The sequence below is a fragment of the Bacillus rossius genome, chromosome 1 (assembly GCF_032445375.1).
Source record: "Bacillus rossius redtenbacheri isolate Brsri chromosome 1, Brsri_v3, whole genome shotgun sequence".
NCBI classification, from domain to species: Eukaryota; Metazoa; Arthropoda; class Insecta; order Phasmatodea; family Bacillidae; genus Bacillus; species Bacillus rossius.
This window is the reverse complement of record NC_086330.1, coordinates 339,913,479-339,931,374: the sequence shown is the minus strand read 5'-3', so window position 1 is coordinate 339,931,374 and position 17,896 is coordinate 339,913,479. Positions and strand designations below refer to the sequence as shown.

Sequence of the window (17,896 nt, the reverse complement as noted above, 5' to 3'; positions counted from 1 at the left end):
GCGGTGAAAAAAAATGGGGGGCGGGGGGGGGGGGGGGGGGGGGGGGTGAACACAGAAATACCAAAAAAAAAAATGATGATTGTGTCATATGATTTTGTAAATTAATGATTTCATATGAGGCTTATAAGTTATTCGTTGTATTCTACTTTCAGATATCTGGAGCGTGTAGATACCGTCCAATAAAACTGGGGGGCATCAGTAAATTTGGCAGAGCTTTTTATAATATAAAAAAGTCTTTGAACATTATTTCGAAGCAAAGTGAAAAATGCTATTGATTATTATAATATATTTATATTGTTTATAAAGGTTTTTTATATTGTATTATCATGGTCTGGGCTAGCTTCATGGCGTGAAAAGCGACGAGCTATTGTCTGGAAAGCTGCCTACAGCATGACGTCATGTTCAACGTTAATGTTTCATCGGGCACGGAGGTAATGCAGCACTTATGCAGTTGTTGCTCTGTGTGTATTGGCTATAGAGAAAAGGGTTGGGGGGGGGGGAGTAGGGGGTGTTATTTTATCAGATGCACCGGATCTCTCTGCGGTACACGCTATGTGGAAAAAGGGGTTGCGACGAGGAGGTTTGCCTACATAATGGTTAGCCAACCGGGTTGATGGGGGAAGGGGGATTACGGAAAGGGTTTGGCAAATTAGACTAATTACAGCCCCAGCATTGCGTCACATTACCATCTCAACCCTCGCAGCGAAAACATTACGTTTCCCTTCTGTCCCCTCCTCTTCATTACATTCTCCGAGCCCCCTGACCCGTTCTGCATCCTGCAGGCATCGAGACGCGGTTGAACGAGTTGTGCACGAGTTGTGCACGAGTGGCGAGTTCACTTCGGCGGCTGAACTACCGTCGATTTATCCTCGTCGCGAGGGCCATGACATGGGCTCGAGCTCGTTTGCTTGAACGAGGGAACGGAGCCACGGTTATTTAGCGCATTTATTTCACTCCAAACCTAGACTCAGGCATACACATGGGTACCCAACATGCGTATAGTTCCCGGGCTAATCACTCTATAATATAAGGAGCATCACCACCAAGTTTCAAGTCTGTAGGGCATACACTTGGAATACGGGCCCAATTGATTGCACAATCTCGGTGTATCGAGGCAGGTAACCCCTAGGCAAGATGTGACGGACAGATCAGACGACAGCGTGTTACAAATCCAAGGCGACTCCATCTATTGACGAAGTTCTAAAACGAACTGTTATTTCCGCCATAAGTTCTCTAGCAGTCGCGAGCTTCAGTAAGCGGATGGGTTTCGCCAAGAAGAAGGACATGAAGATGCCAGACCTTACTATATGACGGTTTGGTGAACACAGAGAAAACACTTTTATATTATTAAAATTAATTGTTTTGTTTATTGCTTGATGCTTATTTTGAGCCTATTCAAAAATTACTTCATATAGAGTTGCTGTGGAACAAATTACGTAAGATTATTTTATACTTTTTAGTTCATACAAAATAGAAAGCGTGTTTTTAATTTTTCAAAATATAATTTTATTTTAAACTTTTAGATTCATATTGAATTAATTTTTTTTATAAATTTTTTAAATATACCACAAGATCAATTTTTAAAGTCTCGGAAATTTCAGGGGTAATTGACTTTCCCTCGAGGGGGTCCGTTCGTCGGAAGCACGTCAAAATAAATGTACTACAATTTTCCTGGCTTTGAAAACCCCGGGGGCAAATGCCTACCCCTTGAGGAGGGAGGAGGTTCAGGTCCCCGAATGGCTTGAAAACAATACAAATCGAAAAAGAATATATATATTTTTAAATTTTCAAAATTTTGTGGCATTGACCCCTTCCCCCAGAGAGGGGGGGAGGGGGCATTCGACTTCGGAAAAATTTCTAACCACGCCCAGTCCTCATGGATACACAAATGAATGGTTATTACACATAGCCTTAAAGTAATGGTTTTTTGCCCCTCTGACCTCCCTCCCTCTCTCTTCAGCTCATACTTCATGCTCATGAAATTATTGTATTGTTACCGGTGTTCAACAAAAGGATTAGAGCTTCGTTGAGGGTCGGCGCACGATTCTCTTCGATGCTCGCAATAACCCACATAGCACATGTTAGACATAGCGTGTGACACAAACACAAGGGTTAGCAACGGTCAACACAACACAGTCACCGAAAACCTTTTTGTGTAGTCCTGTGAACGAAAGCACATGTTAGACTTGAAGAGTGATCCAGTAAATATTTTTTGAGAAAATTAACATTTTGTTGTAAAGAGCCGGGACCCATTTCCGCTAGATGGAAGGATTTTTTTTTGGGAAAGGGGGGGGGGGGGGGTTAACAACCGACGTTCCACTTCGTAATACTCCTCGAAGTGCACCAAGAAATCAACTTTTAGAGTCCCGAAAATTTCGGGGACAATTAAACGCCCCCCCCCCCCCCCCCCCCGCCCCAACCAGAAGTCCCAATCGAGGCGATCCGATGGTGCCCTTAAACCTTGGGAGGACATAAATTTTCCTTAATTTCGAAAAATCTAGGGAAAATGACCCCCTTCGAGTTAGGAAGGGAAGGGGGTGACATAGAATTCTGGGAAAATTTTACACCATGTCCCGGACTGTTGGATCGAAAACATTCAAAATCGAAAGAGAATCAATTTTTGAAATTTTAGAAATTTTGCTTGTGGACCTCATTTAGGGTGGGGGGGGGGGGGGGGGATAAATCGAGCCCTGGGCCGATTTCCCACCATGCACCGGCCTTGCGGATACATATAAAGTATTGCTATTGCCCATAGCCATGAAATTATTGTATTGTCATCCGGATTACATGTACTTGCAAAGATTCAAATCAATACGACAATTAGAAGTGGGTTTATAAAGACTTTCCAGATTTGATTACATTTTTACAGTGAAGCTAATAAAAGTGTGTTAAAAAGTTGAAAACATTTTACCTTTTATTTTTTTACCTAAAATGAATATTATTCATATACTTATGACGCTAGACATTATTTGTAAGAATTCAGCGTTAAATTTCGTGTCCGAGTTTCTTACTATAAGTTTATTTGCAACATGAGAACACGTGAATTTGCTCGTCATCGAGATTAGATGTTTACAAATCATTGGGGAGTACTGAAAGAATCACTCACATTTAATTTTGGTTTTTTTCTGTAACGCGCCTACAGCAGCAGAAGAGTTTGCTTGTTTGAAGCGTTCCTGTTGTGTTCGAGTTCGGTTTCCGGTCCAGCCTTCATGCATTTCGGTTCAAAATGTTTCCCCAAAATCACTCCAGGCAAATACTAGGATGGCTCCTTTGCGTAAATTCAAGTTCTATAACTCCTCCGGATTCCTTGGATTGTGTAGTTTTGTTTCTTGCAGTCTGTTTGCGTCACTATCGACGATGCATGTAGAGTTATGCTCCACCACTTGAGTGCGTCCATAAAAGAATGACCCAGTTTAAATGGTATATTAAACCAGTTTAATTTAGACTATTTACAAGAAAACATACATCAACAATTAATGATAAACTTAACTAGGTTTTTTTTTACAAACGTTCTATATATGTACCTTTAATTACACGGCACACATCCAGCCTAAAGTCCAAATATTACCACACTTTGGTTAACATCATCGATTTGGTGTCTCAATTCTGGCAAATCATTAGGTAGCGGCGGAACGAAACTAAATTTCATAAAGCCCTAAAGGTAAAAAAAAAATCGCAGGGTGTTATGTTATGTGAACGTGGAGGCCAGCGAAAAAGAGCTCTGTCGTCTCGACCATTACGACCAATACAACGGTCAGGGACCTCGACGTTCAACCACTCTCGTACATAGAGTAGGCCTATACAATGGGGAGAGGCTCCATCCTGTTGCCAATGAAAGTTTTCTGGTTCACCCTCTACAAATTGGGGAAAGAGCCTTTTTTTCGCGCTGCAAGCGAGGAAACAAGAAAGCAGTACTCTCGCACGCGCTTATTTAAAACTGCATGAGTTACTCTTCAATTGTGACCTTGAACCAACGCACTACAACGCTTATAGTTGATACTATTAATTTTTATAACTGGGGCATCCTTTTAAAGCCATTCTGTATTAGGGTTTCTCAGTGCGACGAGTGAATATAGCTGAATCTCCAGTCGAACTGCATTTTCTGCAGGTTAGTTCGTTATCAATGGGTTCTTTATACGAAAACACATACAACAGTTTAACATTACGCTGTTTCTTGTCTCGAAACAACTAGACACCAAAGAGACAAAATTAATTTTATAATTAAATCGTTACACTTATCTCAGTGTAGAAGTAAATGATGACACCATACACGATTTCGAAACAGCATATTTTATTTTAAACATATATGTCATACTGTAGATGTACACAACTAGTGGTCAGCACTTGAAAGGCTACAGTTACAAAGTCAACTTGTGATAATAGTGCTTTACAATAGGTGAGGGGCCTCTGCCTTCATCTAAAGGCTTCTGCTCGCTATCACTCAACAGCATCTATCAGCCAGGCCAATTATACACTAATTACATTTTACACGACTGTAGGTATAAAATAATCAAAAACATTCATTCTCTCATGCGTTAAAAAAGTTAAACTACTATGTTAATAGATTAAAATCATTTATAAGCCAAATAATACTCACCCATTAAAATCTTATGAATTGGTTTCTATAATATTTATAATAAAGAATGCTAAGTACATGTTATAACAAAGTTTATTTAAAAATTTATAAAAAACTTAATAAATTAAATAATAACTTGTTTTCACACGAACCTATTTACACAGGTTACACCACCCTGCACTATATCTCTCACCAGTCTGTCTAAGAATTATAAATAAAACACTTAAGTGCGATAACAGTTAAATTATGTCCACGTGATATGTTTTTTAAACAACTAACATCACAGACCAAAACACACACAGGGACAATTCATTTATTTACATTTACAAGCAGGTGGGATAGGTTGAAACACTTATAACAACCAGAAGTCTTTAAACTTGAAGAAAAGATACACTATATTACCCCCCCGGAAAGGTCATGTCAATATTAAAGTTCAAATCACGAAAATAAAGTTTTTTTTTTTTTTTTATGTTTTGTTTTTGTCTGAGATAGCCAACGCACGTTTCGCTGTCGGAGATATGACTGATGCGGCAATAAGGGATGTGCCAGTGCGCATGTGGTTATTTGGTGATAGTCTTTAAAATGCTCCCCTTTAAACATTCTCGAGATGCTCATGCGGTGATCGGAAATACTCTGCCTGCACCAGGAAATACTTGCGACATGGTATACTTGCCAAGTGCCAGGCAAGGAGATGAAATGAAAATCTCGTATCTGATCCCACCATTATTATCAGTGGAAAAAAGAGCAGGTTCAGAGCCCCTCTTGGATACCTCTCTGTCGCACTCTGATGTCATGAGGGAGGAACGATGGAACGAATCGGCGTGGGAAACAGGGAGCACCCCGGGAAAATATAGCAGCTCACGAAAACTTCCGCCACGTAACCCCACTGGTGGACATTTCGAGCGTGACCAGACAGAGAATCGAACCCCGGTCACCTTGAGTTATAGAGGAGCGATCTGGCTACTCAACCACAGTGAACACGCCGATGATAAAACATAAGCTACCCATATAGTTTTTTTTAACGATATATGTTTAACGGCTTAACCGAAAATCATAGAATTAACGATGTTAAATGTTTGTGATACATAACATCCACGGGTATAAAACTTTCAACTTTTGTCTTTATACAAACGATAAGTTTAGCTGACGATGTCACAAAGCTCCAGCTATACTTGTAAGTTGCTGGCACATCCCTCCCCTCCACATATCCCCTTCCCCTCTCCCTCCAACTAACACCTTCTCTCTCTCTCTCTCTCTCTCTCTCTCTCTCTCTCTCTCTAGCGTTACGTGCTGTGGAATTATTGTTCCGTAATCAAACAAATGTGTTTGCGAGACTTTAATTTTAAAGTGATCAAGTTATATCGAGACTTATACGCGTAGAATATTATTTTTCTTTTATTTTGTGCCGTACGTTTAATATGTTTAATATGATAAAAGAGCGAATGTTTTCACCAATTGTTTTCATCGATTTTTTTTCTTTCATACAGTTGAGGCAGTATTCAATAACTATTTTTCTGTTCGCGGACACTTAATGAGTTTAATTATTAACTCAGTCTCTGTTTATATACTTACAACGAAAGCACGTTTCCACTATATGCAAGAACTGTAAACCACGTATGTATTTTATATGTTCTGAATACTGTAACTTCAGTGATGAAGTTTTACACCAATAAATATATTTATGTTATTGGTTTTAATTATCAGAATTTTTTTATTTTAGTAATGTGATTACTTAGAAACTTTGCATATTTGTTCCTTTTTTCCCTGCAATTTTGGAGCAAAACACGATGAAATTTACACAACGCATATTTAATTCTCGGTTTTTAACAGTGATCAAATACTTATCTTCTGCACCAAACTATGATAAATTATTCTTACGAAAATGTAAGAGGCACGTTAAATTTTATACTACAAATTTACCAACTATTTTTCGATGTCTCATGCTAGTTGTTTGAAATCTACGTGTTTTTTTCTATCATTTACACATTTTTTTTCTTAGATTAAATGTTTGTGCTTAGTTTTATTACCAAGCTTATTTTTTACACCTGTTTTCTCTATATCTGATACTATAGCTTCAATTCATGTATTTAAAAGCTTACATTCATATGTTTACAAAACATTCATATTAAAATTTATAACACTAAAAGTGTAACTACATTAACAAACTAGTTTTATTGCTATATATTATGGAAAACAGTACCACTGGCAAATTCATGCAGTTATTTTAACCGATGAACATTCATACACTTTCAATTAGTTCAAAATTAAAACATTACGCCAAAGTAATTTTAAAAGGAGCAAACACTTGAATGACTTCAAGTTGTTTTATGGTTTATAGTTTTAAAACAGTTATGCTTTTCTGTAGTGATTGATGTTAATTTTAGATATAGCATCAATTTTATTTTGAAATCGTAACCATCCTCATACTTTACTATCATACATTCTTAATACGGATGAGTTACTATTTCAATATCAACAGCTTTATAACAACATTTTTTAGGATTTATTTTAATTATTCCACTCATATCCCGTTGCCTTGATTGAAATAAAAATTTTAACATTTCTTTACAAAAATTCAAAGAAATTTAATTACTTAAGATTTTTATATTATGAAACTATTTCAGGATTGAGGCTGAATAGCACGTACTTATATTACTAACTTGCCATAAACACATACTAACATTGTAGAATATAACACACATGTTTAAGTTCTGATGGGGAAGTGATTGGTTTCTTTAGATGTGAATCCGACAAATTTTAATTAAAACGCGTCTATGATACATTACTGAGCAATTCCTTCTGGTATGTGTTCACTTGATAACACTCCAAAAATGTTAATAAAAACACCAATGAACACCAACGTAAACAGATGAACGGTTATAAAAACGTGACAAAGATATGAAACTTTTTTCTGTTTCGAAATTTTCGTATGCGATAGCTGTTATCCATGCCAACAATACTCACAAAGACGTTACTTTAAGGGGATATTATCCTAAACTATATTGCTTCTATAATTCCGTGTTTTATTTCACGATTTTAATTTATTTCACGATTTTAATTTATTTCACTCTACAACTATCATCTATTGTTTTTAAAGGTTTTTATCAATTAACTAACTGCGTATTTAATGATTTTTAGAATTTTAAAGTAAATTTTTTATTTCAAAACTAGCATGAATTGAGATTAATAAATCAAGTTGTAAACAGTTTTAAATAAACTGATCGTGTATAGCATTTGTCGTAAAACTATTTATCATTTAAAAATCAGCAACAAAATGTTTTTTTTTCTCCAAAAAACCATGACCAACTTAAGTTTTTTAGTTTTTGGGAAAACCACTTTTTAATGATTTATGAATTTACTATATATATAAATATATACATACACTTTAAAATTTTAAAACTTTATAATTTTAATCTAGCCAATTGGTTTAGTGACAGAATACAAATGATGAATTAATTTTTTTTTACTTTCGCACCAAAGATAGATGTTAAAATATACCTATATATAATTATGTACATTAAAAATTAATTTTTTGGTTGAGATAAAAATTCAACTTACTTATCTAGAGTGTTATTTTATATAACAGCCTGTCTTCTAGAAATATTACAAAATTTAAACTTATAACGGTATGGAAATCTAGGCAATATTTCTAGTCATTTACGGCTATGCGTGTGCTTTGGGGAAAATACGGTACTCTTGTCTAATCAGTAATTAAATTTAATGCAGTTTTTTGGACATGCGCCATTGCAGTTTTTCACTGTTTGTCATGGAAAAATTCTGAAATTTTTTTTTTATGAAGATAAAAATTCTCAGAAAACAAGACTGAATCAGCTGATGTCAGACAAATGGAACCAACAACGAAACTAAACAAGTATTATGTACAACACAACGACGACAGCACTAACAAAAAATGTTCAACATGTAACGCAAAGCCAACTAGTACATACTCTATAGAATGTTTCATTTCAAAACATTTTATCTCAAACTCGATTCTATTATTAAATGTTCAATTTTCATTGAGGTGCGAATGTTTCACGCATTCTTGCATGTCTTAGAGTTTATACTTTATTTACCTTGAATCCAATCCTTCCGTAAGAGGTTGCATGACTTTAACGTCTCGCCGATTCTCGTTGATACTTTTCATCTGACAGAAATAATACCCACCGATTCTTCATTACTGACATTTTGAGTATGAGTTTCTGTGCTCAGATTATCAAATTATTTGAGTATTATATTGAAAGCATTGCATTATTGTTCCGCATATGGTTAGTTTTTGTTTTCGTTAATGAAGTTAAATAGTGAGATATATTTGTATATATTATTGTTAATTTACAAAAAAAAAAAAGCTAAAATAATTTGTGTTTAATTAATATTATATAAAGTAGCTAAAAAATATATTTTAAGCTAGCTATATCACCAAAAAATTGATACGGTATTAATTTTAAATGCCAGAGACAAATTCAAAAAAAAATGTGTAGGGCATGTGATGTTTTCCGAGTCGGTTTATGGTTTTGTTTAAGTGAAAATGATATGTTTCCTCGAATTGACATGGTTAATTTCACAATAAAATTTAAGTAAGTACACAATGTAGTCAATTGCTACGCATTTATTACATAATTCTAAGAGACTATATCTATTCGCTCTAATTTATATTTAAAAGTGTTCATACATTATATCTTTATAAATACAGCCAATAAACATATGTATATTATCACATATTTGAACAGTCCTTGTTACGCCTTAAATATGTGTATTGATATGTATATATTCACCTTGGTTGTTTGAGTATTACAAAATTTACAACTAACACAAAATTTTAAAACAAATTTATTTTACAATTTTACGAAGGGAACTACGTAGTAAAATGCATTTTTTTTGCTACATATACAGTAATAATTATATACGTTTCGCTAAAGTTATAACGCCTTAACTTATATTGTTAATGTTAAGTCTAAGCTCATAAGTTAACACATCATAAACCAATTTCATTGGCTCTAAATTCAAATTGTTTACGGCTAAACGACTAAAAACTCAGAACATTAGTAAGAAGTATTCATTAAACACTAATATCTATTTTCTATGTACATAATTACATTTTTAAACACTTTTATTTACACACAACATGAACTCACATTTAAGTAGACACTGAAGGCTTATTTGATGTTTAAAATGACTTAGGAAGATGTAGGTTGATTATTTGCAATTAAAACATGTTTTACAAATTTACAGCAGTAATTATAAACAAAAGTGTTACAAATTTTTTAAAATTGATACATAGTACTTATGTTTTTCAACTCTAACAACTTATATGATACAATATTTTTTATGTACATACGCATTTAAAGGAAACTTTTAGAAACTAAAAGAACAACTATTATTATCGAGGATTGATCATTTTTATAGCCTACCAGACGATATATTGTCTAATCTTTACATTGTGGAAAGGACATGTTCTACAATATCTGAAGAAAAAAAAAAACAACTGCGTTAAGACTACCCGAAGCCTTGTCGGAAAGGATTCTTATCAACTTCACTCTCTCCACCTCCTGTACTGCCCGCTCTGAATGGGTTTGTGTCTGACGAAGACGGAACAGTCCTTCCCAGAGACTGGCTGGGTTGTTGTGGCAGGGCGCGTTGGGTTGTAGTCTGAGGCTGGTAACTTTGGTGCTGGGGTTGGTAGGCCTGATTCTGGGCCTGGTAACCTTGCTGCTGGGAAGGATACGCGTGCTGTTGGGGTTGGTACTCCTGCTGCTGGTAATTTCCCTGAGAGTGCTGTTGCGTAAAGTAGGTCCCTGATCCAGCTGGATGTCCGTTTGCTCCGTCTTGCCTGTCGATGTCTGTTTCTTGCACTTTGGTGGCATGGCCATCCGGATAGTAGGCATCGACAGAATTGTTTTCATCAGGGAAGCGTGCGTATTCTAAGTGGTTCTTGAACTCCCCGACAACAGGTTTCTGATCGTGCATCGTATAGGTCTGGTATTCCTTATCTGGAGGATCAGACATTAGTATGTTCGCTTCGTTTTCTAACGGCTTGAAGTCGTATATGTGCCTCAAATAGACGAGCATCGGAGCGTACAGAAGGTTGGAAAATGCTATACCTATGTTAAGCGCAGTAAAACCTATTGCCTCGACCACACCACCTGCTATGATCGGCCCTACTGCGTAAGCTACTGAATACGATATATCGGCGATAGCATATATACTGCCATACACAGACACGTATCGCACATCAACCAAGTATCCAAGTGTAGGAAGAAGGGCGGTGTCGATAAGGGCGATGCCGAAACATATACCACAGATAGGAATCATTAAAACCTTGTACGAATTAGAAAATGGAATGATGAAGCAGCAAAGTCCTTCCAGTGCGAGACCGCCTGCGGCCATGAGCCACTGATACTGCGGATATCGCCTGGCTATTTTCACCGTCAGGATGACGCCGAAGACGTGAGGGAAGAAAGCCGGAAGCCAGATCATCCCGATCTTCCAGTTATCGGTCGTGAGGTTGTCCTCCATCCAGAGGGAAATGGTGGGTTCCAGGAAAGCGAGGGCCACGTTAGACATCATTAGCGCCCCGGAGCACACGGCGATGTACGGATCGATGAACAACCTCCATATCGGAGTTCCCTTGGGCCGCTCCATCTTGGAGTCTTTGATCTGCTGTTTGATTGGCTTCATCACCAGAAGAAGCATGAAACCGTCAGCCAGGGAGACGAAGGCCAAGATGAGGAACGGCACCTCCTTGCCCGCGAACTGGTACAGCGCCCCGCCGAAGGGCGGCGCCACCAGACACCCGAAGCTGATGAAGGCCAGCGCGATCCCGAGGGCCTTGGAGCGCTCGTTCTCCTCCGTGAAGCGGTCGGCTATCATGGCGAGGCCCGAGGTGTCTGCGAACGCCGAGCCCACCCCTTGGAGGCTGCGCGCGAAGAACAGCACCCCGTAGCTGCGGCCGCAGGCGAACACGGCCGTGGAGAGGAACATGATGGTGAGGCCGACCATCATGGGCATGTCGTAGCCGATGCGGTCTATCAGCGCCCCGGAGAAGGGGTTCACCATCAGCTGGACTATGGCCTTGGACGCGAAGAGGATGCCCGTCGCGGAGTCCTGGCCGTGGTGGTCGCGCACGACGGGCGCCCCTGGCGCGGCGGTCCACGTCTCGTTGTCCCCCGCCGCGACCTCCGCCTCCGGCTGCTTGCCCCAGGCGCCCACGTACCTCAGGTAGTCGGGTATGATGGGCACTATCACCATGTACAGCATGTTGTCCAGCAGCAGGGCTATGGACACGATCACCAGGATCAGCTTCCTCTGGGACCTGGGTTCCTGCAGCTTGGCCCACACGGCGTCTCTCACCTCTCCGAACTCCATGTTTAGTATCGGGATGGTCGTCATGGTGGAAAATCCTATCACTCTTCGCCAACAGGAAGAAAATAAGTTTGACGACGACGTGGTTGACTTTTTCCAGTAATAGTAGGACGATGAAACTATGCAGCTGCTCTGGTTTACAAAAGAAAAACTTAAAAAATATATAATTATCTTACAATTATATGAAAATGATGTGTTTGGTTTGAAGTGTTTTGTAGTTTTATATGTTAGGTTCTACATGAGCACCTCAGTTATTAAAAAAATAAAATTTACTGTAAACAAACATTCAAATTTGAATCCTGCACAACAGAGACGAAACTTGGCTAGACAAACATCCAACACATTTATAATTCTTTCAAGAATTTGAACCAAAAAACAAACATAAACACATTATTAGCAGGTTCAGTTTCGTGGAACGAGTTTCGCTAAGATGCGTAGCGGATTCCAGCGCTCTCTTGTTTGCGATGGTCGGTTGGGAACGAGACGCCGGTGCCATCTGTTATCCGGAACTCAAACTATCCAGCTGCTATGGCGGGCAACATGGACAGGCGGGCGTGTCAGGCAACCTTCAAAATACAAGAAAAAAAGAGAGAATTAGGTTGCTGCAGATTTTAAGATTTTAATTCAAGTCTTTATTTTGGCCTAGTGAACTATGCAACAGGCATCAACATTAACTCGAAAAAAAAAAAAAGTTTTCAAATTAGGTCAGAACTAGCGCGGGAGGAGTCTAAATCTCGTTCCCACTCGACCTTCTGCAAAAATTACTGACACCAAAATAAAGTTAATACAAAACATGTTATGGCAATCGTTGCTGAAAAAGAACTTACGATACACAATCACCACAAAGCACATTTCACATAAAATGTTGTCAATAAAAAATACTAAATAAAACTGCTGCTTATATTAAAATTGTGTAATCAGTAGCCATATAAACAAATACATCGCTTAAATATAAGATAAACTCTTTCTTATGCAGTAATATAGAATCTGTAACTGCCAAGCATGCTTTAAATGAAGACCCAAACAGATTTTCCTAGTAAAATTACAAAAAAAGAAAAAAAATTACATTGCGATGATCTCAACCATTGTTGTTGACCTTAGGTACAATTACAAGAATCCCTACAGAATCACAGGTGCAGCCTTTCATGATATGCATCCCTACTAAATGCATTTTTTTCTTCTCTTTCAGGGACTTGTGGTCCTCTATTTAGTGTAAATGCGACGAAGTCGGCAGTTGAACTGCGAATCACATTTTTTCTGCGTATTTATTATTGTTAATTGATAAACTTTAAGGTGTACATATGAAGGAAAAAAAAAACACTACCAAATAGATTGTGAAGAACCTATGAAAACAAACAAATGAAATTCGAAAAAGTATATATATATATATATATATATATATATATATATATATAGTTAGCGTTGGAAGAATTCAAACATCCTTTCATGACTAGTTTCTCACTGAATGCAGCCTTTATTTTAGAAGATCCTTTAGTTAAGGTGGCATTTAGAAACAGCAAGGGTTTTTACAGAGCATTTCAGCCGACTTTTATAATATTGTTTTCATTCAAAAACAACATTGTGAAATGCGAAGAGAAGAATATTGCTAAATATGTAAAAAAAAAAAAAAAAAACTGAAGAGTGATATAAACGTTGTGTTCCCAAGTGTCTGTCAATCATTTAAGGTTTGTAGAAAAGGAAATCTAAAAAAATGTCGCAATTATAAAATTTTTTAGTATCAAATGCAAGCGTTGTAGTGTGATGGTTCAAGGTCACAATTAGGGAAACTCATACAGTTTTAGATAAGCGCATGCGCGAATACTGCTTTGTTGTTTCCTCGCTTGCAGCGCGAAAGAATGGCTATTTTCCCAATAAGTAGAGGGTGAACCTGTAAACTTAAATTGGCAACAGGATGGAGCCCTTCCCCATTTGAATCTCTTTGTACGACAGTGGTTGAACGTCGAGGTCCCTGACCGTTGGATTGGTCGTAATGGTCGAGACGACAGAGCTCTTTTTTGCTGGCCTCCTTGTTCACCTGCTGACTTAACGCCATGCTACTTATTTCCTTTGGGGCTTTATAAAAGATCGTGTTCGTTCCGCCGGTACCTAATGATTTACCAGAGTTGATACACCGTATTCAGAGATGCTATTTTTTTCATTACTCCTGACCTGTTAACCAAGTGTGGGAAGAATTGGACTTGAGGATGCACGTATATAACATTAGTATAAAAAAAACTTGGTTAGTTTAGCTTCAATTTGATGTTGGATTTTGTTATAAATACTCTAAGTTAAACTGTTATTATATACCATTGAAACTGGGACATTCTTTTATGGACAATCGGTATAGTTTCGGTATGAAAGCGACGTCAGTGAACGTGTCTCCCCCTCTCCCGCCCTCTGTCAAGTACCCACTCACATCCACCCTCCTGCGCCCTGAGTTCATCGACCCTTTAATTATTAAAAGGACCTCGTTCTCTCTGCTTCCAGAGGGCTGCGGCTTCGACCCGCAGTGCAGTCGGTGCGAGGGATTCTGGGTTCGAGTCCCGAGGAACGTGTGGGTGAACATACAGCTTTCTGAGTAAAAAAATAATATAATGTCTATAAATGGTCATACAAGGGGAAGGGGGGAGAGGGGAATACAAGTCACATCATATGTGCGTGATTCCCCGGCGCGGTCATACCGGAACTATTTTGCTTCATACGTCACAAAATCTCTAAGACGTATTATAAAAAGTAACTTTACGAAACTGAATTATTTAGGTATTTTCCGCAACATAACTCTTTTTTTTCCTCTAAAAGGCGGCTATCACACGTTCAGTCTGGCATTAGTTGAGTCCAGTCAATGAACTGTGGTCGGAATGACGTCACACTGAGCGTGTAATGCATTGACTGAAGAAACTGTTGAACCGGACTGGTGGGATTTAAAAAAAAATATTTTGATAGTTTTCGTCAGTACAAGGAAGACTGATACCAGCCTGATCGTGCAACCACATCCCCATCAGTCAAGCTTTGAGTCACAACTCGGACAGCATGGAGGAGGTTACATTAACACAGCTGAAATATCCTTACAGCCATCTCACTACTCACATACTTCAGTTATATCTCCGCAGCCGGCTTTTAAGGACAGTCATCTTCCAGAACAGTATTTTGCAAGCAGTGATATCTGATCAATGAATTTACGTTACTGCTGGTTCAGTATTTTATAATTTTGAACCATGCCTTAGCAGCTACTTTTCAATTATATTTTATTTAATATTTACTACTTAAGTGCTGTAATTGACTTTTTAAATAAGTTATAAAATATATTTACTGTTGGGTACCGTTATGTTAGACTGCAGGGCTCAAAGTAGTCCCTCAAACGTGAACATTATGGCTTGACTTATAGCATCTGGTGACATAACTGAAAATCTCAAGTCTTTAATGTTTCTTCAGATGGCAATATATATCTTAAAAGGTTACAGCCAGTTTTACTTGAGCAGATATCGACCTCCTCATGCAAGTATATTTTTTGTAAGGTATGGTTTAAACATCTTCAACAACACATCCTAATATCTCATAGGGTAATAATTTTTGAAGTCCTCATCTCCGTTTGTTACTCTTATTCCATTCCGAGAGTTAGAATGTGTTTACATTGTGATCTCTCTTCTGTAGCCATGCTTTCGTCCTTTTCCTTTTAATACTTTTGTTTGTAGCTAATGCTAGTTTAATTGCAATACAAGTTTTTTCCTTACAACAATCCATTGCTTCCAAGAAAAAAAAAATACTTGCTGCTTTAAGAGCGTTCTCGAAGAGATTGATTTCAGTTTTTACTGAACTTATAATCTCATCCATCAATCTATCAGTATGCCATCAGTGCATTCACGACCAATGTCTTGGATTGAACTGATGCCAAACTGAACGTGTGACACGCGAATAAATGTTTGCTGTATTAACAGTGTAGTTGAGTTTTTTTTAACGAAACTCATTTACTGCCTGAAAGGCGATAGTCATAAGACCGTAACGTATATTGCAAAGCTCAAGAGTGGGGGGCTCGATGGGCGTGAGGGATAGAGGGGAAGAAGGAAGACTAGCGAATAAAGTGAGACAACTGTAAGACTTTTGTCGCTTTTTCGTAGCCATGTTTGTGGAAATTGTGAACCTCCATTGTGTCTTTCATTGCAGTGTAAAGTTTCACCTCTAACGCGCATGGTGGTAACACACACATTAAAAATATATATTCTCTTTTGTTTGTTACTTAAACGTAGTGGAATGCGTTCTACTAATACGTTAGTGTGGCGCAGACATTTCATACATAACGTTTATTTTATGTAATTTAAAAAAAACTTAGAACTTTGTTTTTTCGATTGACGGAAGATTTTAAGGACACATCGTTGTTCCTTTGTCCATCATTTTCCCTGCGAGGTAAGTGACACGACTTCAGGAAACGCCTCCCTTCGACTTGGTTGCGAAACTGCAAGCTCTGTCATCCTCATGGACAGTCTTCGCCGCAACAAATTCAATTATTTCTTCTCCTGCGTTCCGCCTCTAACTGCTCTCGCCACAGCTGTCGAGACTGGCTCGAGTTTCTCCTTGGCTCGCACTGTACCCTGCTCGTTCGTCGCTCCCTCAGTTTCCATCAGGAACAGTTGGGGGAACGGTGATCAAGTGGTGCCTCCGGCGATGCAGCGATGAATACACCTTTTCTCAGCATCATCAAGAGTAGTTAGTACTTATATGGGTGACCACTGCATGACCTCCGTGGCCTAGTTGCATGGAAAGCAGGTATTAGCTGCAAGGGCTACCGGGTTAGAGTTCGGGAAAAGGCGTGGGTGTGAATTTGTAACACGATTACTCCTAACTGTCAGTTCGGACTTAATCAGTCGGAACTGCCGTGTGTGAACAAGGACGGTGGACTTATCAGTCGGAACCGATTGATTAACGTACTAATGGCTTTTCATGAAATCCCACCATGGGCTCGGGAACCATCAGTCTGAACTGCCGTGTGTGAGAACAGCGTCTTGCCAGTCCAATGCGTCAGTCCAAACAATCAGTCCATCAGCTGAGTGCTGTAGCAAACATTTTTGGTTGATTTGCAATTTTTTTTCCTTTTTATAGCTAAAAGTGCAACTGCAATTGCAACATCCAAAATTTTCTTCCATATTCCACGATGAAACGATACAACCAACAGCAACAGCAACCACAAGACTGATCGTGTGTAGGGGAGACTTCAGTTCAGTCCAAACTGTCAGTTCGGGCTGAGCAGTTGATGAATTGATTGTTTGGACTGACAGTTTGGACTGGCAAGACGCTGATCCCACACATGGCAGTTCGGACTTAGGGTTCTCGAGCCCACAGTCCTATTTGATGGGAATCCATCAGTTCGTCAGTCCATCAGTCCACCGTCCTTTTTCAGAACAGCAGTTCCGACTGTTAAGTTCCAACTGATAAGTCCAAACTGACAGTTTGGACAGTTTGTGTGTGGACGTCTTTACACATTAGACTCGCAGTCGTAGGACCCGAGTTTGAGTCCAAATGCAGGAATTCTGATCCGGTCTTCAAGTTTTACACGAAATCGGCCTAGAAAAATGCCGGGCATGGTTCCATCCAACTGGCCATGACCTCTGTTAGCTCGGGCCAATAACGCCGTTCCTTATTCTGTTGAATTGTTAGTCGTCTCAACTGGTGTGCTTGTGATTTGATACTTCCTTGGTTGAGAGTTTTCTCATTGACCCAGAGTCGTCCAGATGAACAGCCAGCCAATTGCTCAAGAAGCTTGAAGGTATATATATATATATATATATATATATATATATATACATATTTGAATTTTAGCACATCCGGTCTCGAGCCATAACTGATCACATTTATAATGAATTTGCTATCGAAGATATATTAAAGTAAAAAAGAAAAAAGAAAAAGGGTGCATTTAAGAGATTTATTTACGTTTATATTCAGTTGCGAACGGGTAGTTGTAAAAAATTG

General features: G+C 38.5%; 2 protein-coding genes across 2 annotated transcripts in view; both read right to left on the bottom strand.

Annotated features, from left to right (window-relative positions):
* Window positions 1–9,916: 9,916 nt before the first annotated feature.
* On the bottom strand, window positions 9,917–12,340 carry LOC134530373 (vesicular acetylcholine transporter). Its single transcript, XM_063365143.1, has one exon. The coding sequence runs from the start codon at window positions 11,960–11,962 to the stop codon at window positions 10,070–10,072; it is 1,893 nt and encodes a 630-aa protein (XP_063221213.1). The 5' UTR covers window positions 11,963–12,340; the 3' UTR covers window positions 9,917–10,069.
* Window positions 12,341–12,438: 98 nt separating this feature from the next.
* Window positions 12,439–17,896, bottom strand: part of LOC134528231 (uncharacterized) — a 42,640-nt gene continuing 37,182 nt past the window's right edge. The window contains exon 3 of the mRNA XM_063361654.1: window positions 12,439–12,501. Coding sequence (XP_063217724.1) covers window positions 12,446–12,501 — 56 coding nt within the window. The 3' untranslated portion in view covers window positions 12,439–12,445. The remainder of the gene's footprint in view (window positions 12,502–17,896) is intronic.